This window comes from Aphelocoma coerulescens, chromosome 2 (genome assembly GCF_041296385.1).
Source record: "Aphelocoma coerulescens isolate FSJ_1873_10779 chromosome 2, UR_Acoe_1.0, whole genome shotgun sequence".
NCBI lineage: Eukaryota > Metazoa > Chordata > Aves > Passeriformes > Corvidae > Aphelocoma > Aphelocoma coerulescens.
Window position 1 is genome coordinate 168,862,428 of NC_091015.1, and position 12,987 is coordinate 168,875,414.

Genomic DNA, 12,987 nt, shown 5'->3' on the forward strand with positions numbered 1-12,987 from the left:
ATCCCTTTTCCAGGCGCTTCCCCTGCCGCACCAAGGCCAGGGAAGTCACCCAGGCACTCCCCAAAGAGCTCATCCCCAGCTCGGGGTGCCTACAGGGCTGTCCTCTGAAAGGGCACCCCATTTGGTATCTGAGGTGTGACAGCGGCTCAGGGAGCAGCGGGGAGTGGGACGGGGGGCACTGGGGGACACGGGACCGTGGGAGCGGGATTGGGGTCCTGGGGGCGAGAAAGAACCGAGGGAATAGAAAGTTCCAGTTCCCCTGAAGGGGCTGCGATGGAGCTTAAAGACCAACGAGCAAAAAAGATAAAGGATGTAGAAGTGCTGACACAGGATGATAAACGCTGCCAGAAGCACCAGAGAAAGAGATAAAGGGAACTCCACTGGGGCTCTTGGCGAGTTCTGCAACACAGGAGGAGCAGCACGTGCCCAAAGTGAAAGTTTGAGGCGAGGTCATTTGGAATCTTGGGGCACCCACTGAAAATGACCCCCGGAAACGCCATTTTTAGGACTCTCCAGGACCATAAAAGGACACCCCGGAGGAGATGGAGCCATTCAAATGCTTTCCAGGAAAGGTGCTGTGTCTGTGTTAGATGGGGGGCCCATTTTAATGAATATTTATAATTATGGTGGACAAATACCCGGAGAGACCCGCTGTGAGTCCGGCGCTGAGACAGAATTCCGGCTCTCTAATCGCTCCAGTTCTGTCAGGAAGCTCACTCCGGCCGATTTCAGTATCGGGGGCTGGGGGGACCCCGGGGACACTTGGGGGGGACAGGGAACCGTGGCATCGGGACTGGGGCCCTGGGGAGTCACTGGGGAGTCACGGGACTGGGATTGGGGTGACGGGGTGGTGTGGGGGAAAGTGAGGGGGGACAGGGGATGGTGGGAGTGGGATTGGGGTCCTGGGGGGGCTGGGAGACACTGTGGGGGCATGGGTGATCCCCGGATTTGGGTTGGGGTCCTGGGGTGACACTGAAGAAGTGGGGACTGGGAGTGGGATTGGGGTCTGGGGACGGGCCGAGGGGGATACTGGGGGGCTCAGGCAGTGACCCCAGATTTGGATCAGGGTCCTGGGGGGCTGAGGGGACGTGTAACCATGGCAGTAGGGTTGGGCTTCTGGGGGGGTAGGAGGACATGGCCCTATGGGAGTGGAGTTGGGGTCCCTGGGGGGCTGGGGGGCGTTGGGGGGTCCAGAAGTGAGCCCAGGATTTGGGATCACAATCCCAGGACATGTCCAAGGGTCTCCTGGCTGGGGCTGCCTCCCCTCCCCCTGGGCTGACCCCACTCCCCTCCCCAGTCCCTCCCTGATGAACCCTCCCCATGTTGCCTCTGTGTCCCCCAGTGTCCCCCAGTATCTGCTCAGTATCCCCTCTGTGTCCCCCAGTGTCCCCCAGTATCTCCTCAGTGTCCCCTCAGTGTCCCCTCTGTGTCCCTCTGTGTCCCCTCCATGTCCCCCAGTGTCCCCCAGTATCTCCTCAGTGTCCCCTCTGTGTCCCTCTGTCTCCCACTCAGGTCCCCGTGGCCTCTCCCCTCCATGGCTCCCCTGGCTCACACCCTGGCCCTGCTGGCAATGGCCGTGGCCACTGCGGCCATCGAGGTGGTGCCCCTGGACATGGCCGCGAACTCCTTCGATGACCAGTACCAGGGCTGTGGCCCTGCCATGGCCGCGGCGTTGCCGGCCCTCAACCGCTCGGAGTTCCAGCAGAACCCTCTGTTCGCCAAGGTCTGGGCGAAGGCCACGGCCAAGTGGCAGAAGAAGGGGTCCTGTGTGTCCCCTCTGTCGTCCCCAGCCCAGGCCATCGCCCTCATGGCCTACACGATGGATGACCTGTACAAGGAGTTCAACGCGGCCGTGCGCGAGGCCGGGAGCTCCCCTCGGGAATACCGGGACAACTTCCACTTCAAAGCGCTGCATTTCCTGCTGACCGACGCCCTGGCGACGCTGAGGGGACAGGAGTGTCATGATGTGTTCCGGGGGGTGAGCAATACGCAGTTCAAGGCACAGCGCGGCGATACCGTCCGGTTCGGTCAATTTGCGTCAACGTCGTTTTCTGAAGACGATGCCCAGGATTTCGGCACAGACACGGTGTTCCAGGTGCACACGTGCCATGGTGTGGACATCCAGCGATTCTCCTGCTTTTCTTTTGGAAGGAGGTGCTGATCCCACCCTTTGAGACCTTCGAGGTCACCGATGTCACCCAGGACGAGGAGGGGGCATGGATCCGGCTCCGCTCCACTGGGACCCACAGCAACTACAACTGCGAGTGGCTGCGAGGTGACGGCACAGAGGGGACAACCGGGGGGATGGGGACACCCGTGATAAGGCCCAGGGGACACTGACACCCACTGGGGATGGGGGACAGGGACACCCAGCCCTGGGGACACCCACTGTGGGCAGGGGACACCCATGGTAGGGCGCAGGGGGTGGGGACACTCGCTGCCAGCTGTGGGGACACTCACTGAGAGCGTGGGGACAGGGACACCCATGACAGGGCACAGGGACGGGGACCCCCACATCTGGGAGGGGACAGGGACACTCCTGGGGAGTGGGGGACAGGGACAGGGAAAGGGACAGACACAGGGAGCTGTGGGTACGAGGCTCGTGTGCTGGACGCGGGTGAGCTGGGACTCCCCCATGGCAGCCCCTGAGCCCCCCTGAGCCCCTGAACCCCCCATCACCCCTCATGGCACCCCTGACCTCCCCTGAACCCTGTAATCCCCCCTCAACACTCATGGCACCCCTGAACCCTGTCACCCCCCATCACCCCCCATGGCACCCCTGAGCCCCCCTGACCCCTGGCACCCCCTGGTACCCCCCATGGCACCCCTGACTCCCCCTGACCCCTGCCACCCTCTCATCACCCCCCGATCTCCCCTGAATCCCTGTCACCCCTCATGGCACCCCTGACCCCCCCTCACTCCCCCTGAACCCTGTCACCCCTCATAGCAACCCCCGATCTCCCCTGACCCCCTGCCACCCCCTGTCACCCCTCATGGCACCCCCAATCCCCCCTGAACCCCTGTCAACCCTCATGTCCCCCCTGACTCTCCCTGACCCCTGCCACCCCTAAAGCCCACCATGACCCCCCTGACACCCCCTGGCTCCCTGTACCCCCCATGCCCCCCGACACCCTGTCACCTGGGACCTCATGGCCCCCATCTCTCCTGTCACTCCTCAGCCCCCATTATGGCCCTCCCTGACCCCCTCACTCCCCCCATCGACCCCCTGACCCTTGTCTTCGTCCCCCCAGGTGGGAGCGGCCCCAGGGACCCCCCCCTCCTTGGAGGGCTCCTCCTGGCCACCACAGCCCTGGCACTGGCCAGCGGGATCCTCTGAGCCACGAGCCCATCAAGGTCACCATGGTCGCCACGGTCACCAAGGCCACCAGGACCCCCAGAGCAACGAGGCCACTGCTGTGCCAATTCCCGGGGGCCATTTAAAGGCCACAGACACCAGTGGAAGGAATGTTGTTCTTTTACCCTGGATATACAGGCAACACAAAAGTAAAACGATTGATCCAATAAAACTCCGCGCTCAGCTTTAGCCACAAGCCAGAATAAGCAAGGCAATGCAGCTGATGGCTACTCTACGAGAGAAAGGAGAGCGACTGAGAAGGGTCCATCAGCAATTGCTGAATCTTTGCCATCACCCAGATCCGCAGTCGCTGGGGAGCCCCGGCTGCAGCGAGGAGCTGGAGACCCCTCCCAGCAACGGGGAAATTCCTGCGCTGGAGAGAAATGGCTGAGTGAACAGGGACGTGTGTACGTGCAGAATCCAAGCTGTATTAGTGACCTGTCCTTGACTAGGGAAAAAAGAGAGGGGCAATGCTGATGTGGCATGCAACAGGATGTTGGGGAGGGGGATGCTGACCGTAGAAAGAGAAAGACTTATGTTAATTAGTCGTGTGCATATTAATCTGTAACCAATCGCTTGCTATTAAAGGCCACGTGAACAGTGGCTGTAACCCAATAGTGCGGAGCTTGCTTACGCGTGCTTGGGGAATTCGAGTGTAACTACGGGACTGACAAGAGAATAAACAGAGTTCCATTGGTGCCAGGAAGATTGTTGCCTTTTCTTTTATACCCCTGTTGTACCTTTTTACAACTTGTGTATTCCCAGTGCTTTTTGCCTACATTCTTGGACTTGTTTGTCAAGCTGAGAGACTCAACATTTTAGAAGCTTCGTAGCCAGGGATCAGTGTGCCCCAGACCCCACGGTCCTCTCCAGAACACATTCTGTAAACCAAGATAGAACCATCCAGGGGAAGGTTCCTTGGGGAGGGGGGCTCACTCGAGCCTTTCATTGGAGAATCTTTGATAGATCTGCTAATTAGTAACACCTATAATGTTATACCCAATTTTGGGGAGAGAGAGAGAGAGACTCGGCGGGGTGCATCTCGATGCATCTGACCTGGACGTGTGCACCTAAGGATCCTTAAAATAAACACCAAGGTAAAATCCCTTTTCCCCTTCGAACCGTGTGTGACTCTTGATTTGAAGACCAGGAAAAGGCATCACCATCATATCTCTGTGAGAAGCGCGGTTCATCCTGGCAGATCTCTGGCTTTTCTGCGCGGTGCGTCCGCCCGCAGGTGAGGTCTCCAAATTCCTGCCCCGAAAGTGGGTCCAGCTTTTATAGGCCCGAGTCAGCAAGCCCAAGTGACCTGGTTCTATTTTTAGCACAGAAACTCCTGGATCTGATGGCACACGTCCCGACCAGCAGGGGCCCGGCCTTGGCCAGCGCCCAGGCCTCAGCTGGGAGGGTTTCCCCTGAAATACCCAACAGACCGGCCTCCATTCACGGAGCTGGGAAAGAGTCTTAAAATCCTTCACACCTTGCAGAGAACTACACAGGGTTCTACAGAGCGAGCCTAAGGGCCTCCGTCTGGGTTTAGCTAAATAATGATGGTGTTAATCACACAGAGGCCAGGATTCACCTTGTAAGTCAGCTCTGGCTGAGGCCTGCTGCTCAGCAACTCTATTAAATAATTCTATTGAAGCAATTTTACTAAATAATCCTATCAAAGCAGTTGTATGGAATAATTCTGCCAGAGGCAGCACAAAGAGACAATCCTGGGGCAGGGCTCGGGGTCACTGCCCACACCAGCACCCCTGGGACGGTCTCTCTCGCTCAGCCTCGCAGAGAATCCTCGGGGAGCGTCCCCTTCCCGAGGGAGGAACCGCTCCCACATTTCATCCCACGCAGGAATGCGGGACAGGAATCTCTGCCTGAGAGGGGACTGGACGTTGTCTAGGGCCGGGTGATCGATGGCCGGGCCCGGCTCTGGTGCTTCACCCTCAGTTGTTAATTCGGGGTTGATGATTTGGGCCGGGTTTGGCCCAACTCAGCACCAAAAGCAGCACAAGACCCCTCTCAATCCACCCCCGATGGCCACAAATGGGCCCCTGTGCCTTGGCCACCTTCCAGGCAGAGCATCCTGCCACATCCTGCAGCTCAGGGGGACCCTAAAGCCCGGAAAGCGGGAGGCTCCATCGGGTGTGGGCAGGTGCTGCCCCTGGGGAGGGACAGTCCCCAGTGCCAGCCCCGGCTGGGGGGCCCTGCTGGAGCAGCTCTGGAGGAGGAGCTGGGGGCTGCTGGGTGACCAGTGGAGCTGGGGCCAGGAGGGATCCTGGGGGCATCGGGAAGAGCGGGCCCAGGAGGTCATGGTTTATTAAAATACAGATATTAAGCTAATGCCAATATCCATCGGAGACGGACAAAAGCTCTCTCACGGTGCACGTCAGAAAGCGTCCGTTCCACTCTGGCGCCGAGCAGCCATCAGCTCGTGCTGCCGCCTGCTGTTGGCAGCCGGAACTGCAGCCGCGCGGCGGCGCATGCGCAGTGCCGCTGTTTCCCCGCGCTCGCTGCTGCCCTCCGGTGGACAATTCCCGAAGCACAACGCGCAGAATCCCGAATTCCCAGACTCCGGGATCCCAGAGCGGGACAGGCTGGAAGGAGCCCCCCTGGGGCACCTGCTCGGCCGCGGTCATCCCAGAGCACCGCAGTGTGTCCAGATGGCTCTGGAGCGTCTCTGCTGAGGGACACTCCGCAGCCTCTCTGGTCTCTGTTCCGGTGCTCGGTCACCGCACAGGGAGGAGGTTCTGCCTCATCTTGGGGTGGAATTTCCTGGGCATGAGTCTCTGACGTTGCCTCATGTGCTGCGGTTGGCACCACCAGGAGCAGCCCGGCTCCCCCTTCTTGGCACCCTCTCAGCATCTTCATACACAGGGGTGCTATAAATGAAGTCTGTAATTCGTGCTGTTATGTATAAAAATGAAACTATACAGAGCCAGAGTTACAAAACCCCCACCAGCCTTGCTGAGAGAAAAATGTGGCAACCCAGGTGGAGTTGAAAAGGGAAGTCCTTTCAACACAAAAGTAATCAAGAGGTGAGGATTCCACCCCAGGTGGGGTTGGATCTTATCACCAGGACATTCACACTATGGTGGCTTGATCGCTATCTTCTGATATCTACATCTCAGCCGATAAAGGATTGGACATTCCGGGAACTCCATTGAGGGTTCCGGGAATCGGAGACAGACAAATTCATCACCAAAGATGGACAATTCATCAGACCCAGGAAATGCTTTGTGCAGCCCAACTTCGGGACAAGAAAACGTCATCAATATGCTAAATTGCAAGAAGAATAGAATTAATTCAGACTCTGCCCAGGAACTGTATAAGAAGGAACCAGCTGAAGCAGCATTGGTGAACTTGGGAGCTCTGGTGCCATAGAGATCAGATCTGTGCGTGTTCACCCAGCTCCGACCCCGGGCTCGGGGCTGCTTTTCTCGATCGTGGCTTTCTGTGTGACCGATCTTTCGGCCGTGGAATAAAATCGGTTTTTTATTAAATTTAATTTGGCTGAATTTCTTTACTTCAGGGGTGAGGCCCCCTCTCAGCTGTGTCTCCTCTCGAGGCTGACCAGCCCCAGCTCCTGCAGCCTTTCCTCATGAGAGAGATGCTCCAGTCCCTTCACCATCCTCCCAGCCCCTGCTGGACCTGCTCCAGGATCTCCATGTCCCTCGTGTCCTGAGGAGCCCAGGACTGGACAGGGCACTGGGCAGAGCTGGACACGGCGCTCCCGATGTGACCCCGAGCCCTGCCCCAGGATTGTCTCTTTGTGCTGCCTCTGGCAGAATTATTCCATACAACTGCTTTGATAGGATTATTTAGTAAAATTGCTTCAATAGAATTATTTAATAGAGTTGCTTTGCACAGGGGCCTTGGTGGCCACAGTGGTCACAGTGCCTGCAGTGACCTCATGGGTCAGGGGGTCCTTGTGGCCTTGGTGGCCACTGTGGTCACAGTGCCTGCAGTGCCCTCATGGGTCACGGGGTCCTTTTGGTGAATCACGGTGGCCAAGGTGACCTTGGTGCTTGCAGTAACCCTGGTGGCCAGAGTGGCTGTGGCGGCCACAGTGACCATGGCAACAGACATGGCACCGGTGGCCTCACAGTATCCTCCTGGTGGCCAAAGTGACCATGTTGGCAGTGGTGGCCTTGGTGGCCTTGGTGGCCTTGGTGGGCAATGTGCTGAGGCCCGAGCAGCAGGCCTCAGCCAGAGCTGACTTACAAGGTGAATCCTGGCCTCTGTGTGATTAACACCATCATTATTTAGCTAAACCCAGACGGAGGCCCTTAGGCTCGCTCTGTAGAACCCTGTGTAGTTCTCTGCAAGGTGTGAAGGATTTTAAGACTCTTTCCCAGCTCCGTGAATGGAGGCCGGTCTGTTGGGTATTTCAGGGGAAACCCTCCCAGCTGAGGCCTGGGCGCTGGCCAAGGCCGGGCCCCTGCTGGTCGGGACGTGTGCCATCAGATCCAGGAGTTTCTGTGCTAAAAATAGAACCAGGTCACTTGGGCTTGCTGACTCGGGCCTATAAAAGCTGGACCCACTTTCGGGGCAGGAATTTGGAGACCTCACCTGCGGGCGGACGCACCGCGCAGAACAGCCAGAGATCTGCCAGGATGAACCGCGCTTCTCACAGAGATATGATGGTGATGCCTTTTCCTGGTCTTCAAATCAAGAGTCACACACGGTTCGAAGGGGAAAAGGGATTTTACCTTGGTGTTTATTTTAAGGATCCTTAGGTGCACACGTCCAGGTCAGATGCATCGAGATGCACCCCGCCGAGTCTCTCTCTCTCTCTCCCCAAAATTGGGTATAACATTATAGGTGTTACTAATTAGCAGATCTATCAAAGATTCTCCAATGAGAGGCTCGAGTGAGCCCCTCTCCCCAAGGAACCTTCCCCCGGATGGTTCTATCTTGGTTTACAGAATGTGTTCTGGAGAGGACCTTGGGCTCTGGGGCACACTGATCCCTGGCTACGAAGCTTCTAAAATGCTGAGTCTCTCAGCTTGACAAACAAGTCCAAGAATGTAGGCAAAAAGCACTGGGAATACACAAGTTGTAAAAAGGTACAACAGGGGTATAAAAGAAAAGGCAAAAATCTTCCTGGCACCAATGGAACTCTGTTTATTCTCTTGTCAGTCCCGTAGTTACACTCGAATTCCCCAAGCACGCGTAAGCAAGCTCCGCACTATTGGGTTACAGCCACTGTTCACGTGGCCTTTAATAGCAAGCGATTGGTTACAGATTAATATGCACACGACTAATTAACATAAGTCTTTCTCTTTCTACGGTCAGCATCCCCCTCCCCAACATCCTGTTGCATGCCACATCAGCATTGCCCCTCTCTTTTTTCCCTAGTCAAGGACAGGTCACTAATACAGCTTGGATTCTGCACGTACACACGTCCCTGTTCACTCAGCCATTTCTCTCCAGCGCAGGAATTTCCCCGTTGCTGGGAGGGGTCTCCAGCTCCTCGCTGCAGCCGGGGCTCCCCAGCGACTGCGGATCTGGGTGATGGCAAAGATTCAGCAATTGCTGATGGACCCTTCTCAGTCGCTCTCCTTTCTCTCGTAGAGTAGCCATCAGCTGCATTGCCTTGCTTATTCTGGCTTGTGGCTAAAGCTGAGCGCGGAGTTTTATTGGATCAATCGTTTTACTTTTGTGTTGCCTGTATATCCAGGGTAAAAGAACAACATTCCTTCCACTGGTGTCTGTGGCCTTTAAATGGCCCCCGGGAATTGGCACAGCAGTGGCCTCGTTGCTCTGGGGGTCCTGGTGGCCTTGGTGGCCATGGTGGCCTTGGTGACCGTGGCGACCATGGTGACCTTGATGGGCTCGTGGCTCAGAGGATCCCGCTGGCCACTGCCAGGGCTGTGGTGGCCAGGAGGAGCCCTCCAAGGAGGGGGGGGTCCCTGGGGCCGCTCCCACCTGGGGGGACAAAGACAAGGGTCAGGGGGTCGATGGGGGGAGTGAGGGGGTCAGGGAGGGCCATAATGGGGGCTGAGGAGTGACAGGAGAGACGGGGGCCATGAGGTCCCAGGTGACAGGGTGTCGGGGGGCATGGGGGGTACAGGGAGCCAGGGGGTGTCAGGGGGGTCATGGTGGGCTTTAGGGGTGGCAGGGGTCAGGGGGGACATGAGGGGTGACAGAGGGTGGCAGGGGCTCAGGGGGAGTCAGGGGGGCCATGAGGGGTGAGAGAGGGTGACAGGGGTTCAGGGGGGATCGGGGGGTGCCGTGAGGAGTGGCAGGGGTCAGAGGGAATCAGGGGTGCCATGAGGGGTACCAGGGGTCAGAGGGAGTCAGGGGTGCCATGAGGGGTGACAGGGGGTGCGAGGGGTCAGGGGGGCGCAGGGGTGCCATGGGGGGTGATGGGGGGTAACAGGATTCAGGGGAGGTCAGGGGTGCCATGAGGGGTGATGGAGGGTTACAGGGGTCAGGGGGAGTCAGGGGTGCCATGAGGGGTGATGGGGGGTGACAGGGATTCAGGGGGGTCGGGGGGTGCCATGAGGGGTGATGGGGGGTTCAGGGGCTCAGGGGGGCTCAGGGGCTGCCATGGGGGAGTCCCAGCTCACCCGCGTCCAGCACACGAGCCTCGTACCCACAGCTCCCTGTGTCTGTCCCTTTTCCTGTCCCTGTCCCCCACTCCCCAGGAGTGTCCCTGTCCCCTCCCAGATGTGGGGGTCCCCCTCCGTGTGCCCTGTCATGGGTGTCCCTGTCCCCACGCTCTCAATGAGTGTCCCCACAGCTGGCAGCGAGTGTCCCCACCCCCTGCGCCCTACCATGGGTGTCCCCTGCCCACAGTGGATGTCCCCAGGGCTGGGTGTCCTTGTCCCGCATCCCCAGTGGGTGTCAGTGTCCCCTGGGCCTTATCACGGGTGTCCCCATCCCCCCGGTTGTCCCCTCTGTGCCATCACCTCGCAGCCACTCGCAGTTGTAGTTGCTGTGGGTCCCGGTGGAGTTGAGCCAGATCCGTTCCCCCTTCTTGTCCTGGGTGACATCGGTGACCTCGAAGGTCTCAAAGGGCGGGATCACCACCTTCTTCTCGCTATAATAGTCTAATAATTCAGAGATGTCCACACCATGGCACGTGTGCACCTGGAACACCGTGCGTCTCCCAAAATCAGGGGCGATATCTTTGCAAAGCGACGCCAATGCGAATTGACCGAACCGGACCTTCTGGCCACGCTGTGCCTTGAACTGGACCCAGTCCTCACCCCAGACCACACAGCGACACTTCTGTCCCTGATTGTCTTTCAGCGTCGCCAGGGCGTCGGTCAGCAGGAAATGCAGCGCTTTGAAGTGGAAGTTGTCCCGGTATTCCCGAGGGGAGCTCCCGCCTTTGCGCACGGCCTCAGTGAACGCCTCATCCAGGTCCCTCAACACGTAGACATTGAGGGCGATGGCCTGGTCTGGGGACAACAGAGGGGACCCACGGGACCCGTCCATCTGCCACCCATCTGCGGCCCCTGCCCAGACCTCGGCGAACAGAGGGTTCTGCTGCAACTCAAAGCGTTTGAGGGCCGGCAACGCCGCGGCCATGGCAGGGCGACAGCCCTGGTACTGGTCATCGAAGGAGTTCTGGGCCATGTCCAGGGGCACCACCTTGATGGCCGCAGTGGCCACGGCCATTGCCAGCAGGGCCAGGGTGTGAGCCAGGGGAGCCATGGAGGGGAGAGGCCACGGGGACCTGAGTGGGAGACAGAGGGACACAGAGGGGACACTGAGGAGATACTGGGGGACACTGGGGGGACACTGAGGCAACATGGGGAGGGTTCATCAGGGAGGGACTGGGGAGGGGAGTGGGGTCAGTTCAGGGGGAGGGGAGGCAGCCCCAGCCAGGAGACCCTTGGACATGTCCTGGGATTGTGATCCCAAATCCTGGGCTCACTTCTGGACCCCCCAACGCCCCCCAGCCCCCCAGGGACCCCAACCCCACTCCCACAGGGCCATGTCCTCCTGGCCCCCCCAGAAGCCCAATCCTACTGCCATGGTTACACGTCCCCTCAGCCCCCCAGGACCCTGATCCAAATCTGGGGTCACTGCCTGAGCCCCCCAGTGTCCCCCTCGGCCCGTCCCCAGACCCCAATCCCACTCCCACCATCCCCTGTCCCCCCCTCACTTTCCCCCACACCACCCCATCACCCCAATCCCAGTCCCGTGACTCCCTCAGTGTCTCCTCAGGGCCCCAGTCCCGATGCCACGGTCCCCTGTGCCCCCCCAAGTGTCCCCGGGGTCCCCCCAGCCCCCGATACCGAAATCGGCCGGAGTGAGCTTCCTGACAGAACTGGAGCGATTAGAGAGCCGGAATTCTGTCTCAGCGCCGGACTCACAGCGGGTCTCTCCTGGTCTAAATATTCATTAAAATGGGCTCCCCAATCTGACACAGACACAGCAGCTTTCCTGGAAATCATTTGTATGGCTCCGCCTCTTTCCAGTAATCCTTTTATTGCCCTAGAGAGTCCTAAAAATGGGGTTTCTGGCGGTCATTTTCACCGGGTGCCGCAAGATCCCAAATGACCTTGCCTCAAACTTTCACTTTGGGCACGTGCTGCTCCTCCTGTGTTACAGAACTCGCCAAGAGCCCCACTGGAGTTCCCTTTATCTCTTTCTCTGGTGCTTCTGGCAGCGTTTATCATCCTGTGTCAGCACTTCTACATCCTTTATCTTTTTTGCTCGTTGGTCTTTAAGCTCCACCGCAGCCCCTTCAGGGGAACTGGAACTTTCTATTCCCTCGGTTCTTTCTCGCCCCCAGGACCCCAATCCCGCTCCCACGGTCCCGTGTCCCCCAGTGCCCCCCGTCCCACTCCCCGCTGCTCCCTGAGCCGCTGTCACACCTCAGATACCAAATGGGGTGCCCTATCAGAGGACAGCCCTGTAGGCACCCCAAGCTGGGGATGAGCTCTTTGGGGAGTGCCTGGGTGACTTCCCTGGCCTTGGTGCGGCAGGGGAAGCGCCTGGAAAAGGGATCCACCAGCACCAGGAGATACCTGAATCCTCGCTGGCCATTTGCCAGGAATCCCCTGCAGCATTTCCTCTTTCATCCCTGCAGGTGATCTTTAGAATACAAAGGGTTATATTTAAGACATCTCGGGCTGTCTGGGTTTTAAAGACAGGTGTCTGCTAAGGAAGGCAGGAGCCTCCCTTGGATAGGAAAATATGACCCCCTTCCCTCCGAATTATCATAATTTTGAAATTAAGAGGCTTTCAGGCAAAGATATGAGAAAATGAATAACAGTTCTTCACTAGTATGAATAACAAGGTAAACAAACAACGACAGTGGCAGCAACAACAAACAAAAGAAAGAATAAACCAGAAAAACCCAAGGAACGGCCTCTCCCCGCTCTTCAAGCACTTTCTCCTCGGGTGCAGTTCCGCTCGCAGCCGGCAGGGGCGCTGGCGGCTCCCGGTGAGCAGGGCAGGTGCGATGGTTCCCCCGCGGCTGCAGGGGGCGCTCCGGAGCGAGCTCGGGGAGCACGCGGCACCGGTGCCCTGGGGTCCCGGGAAAGGATGGGACAAAGGCTTCCCAAAGCCCTGGGCAGCCGATCCCAGTGTCCGGCCGGACCCTCGGGAACAGCAAAGGCTTCCCAAAGCCCTGGGCAGCCAATCCCGGTGTCCGGCCGGACCCTCGGGAG

At 58.6% G+C, this 12,987-nt stretch overlaps 1 protein-coding gene and 1 pseudogene across 1 annotated transcript; one reads left to right on the forward strand and one right to left on the reverse strand.

Annotated features, from left to right (window-relative positions):
- Positions 1-437: 437 nt before the first annotated feature.
- Positions 438-4,053, forward strand: LOC138106067 (erythroblast NAD(P)(+)--arginine ADP-ribosyltransferase-like; annotated as a pseudogene).
- A 4,410-nt stretch (positions 4,054-8,463) lies between these two features.
- Positions 8,464-11,791, reverse strand: LOC138105558 (NAD(P)(+)--arginine ADP-ribosyltransferase 2-like). The gene is made up of 3 exons (XM_069005696.1): positions 11,608-11,791; positions 10,270-11,042; positions 8,464-9,283 (listed from the first exon to the last, which is right to left on the reverse strand). The coding sequence occupies exons 2-3, from the start codon at positions 11,018-11,020 to the stop codon at positions 9,198-9,200; spliced, it is 837 nt and encodes a 278-aa protein (XP_068861797.1). The 5' UTR covers positions 11,021-11,042; positions 11,608-11,791; the 3' UTR covers positions 8,464-9,197.
- Positions 11,792-12,987: the final 1,196 nt, after the last annotated feature.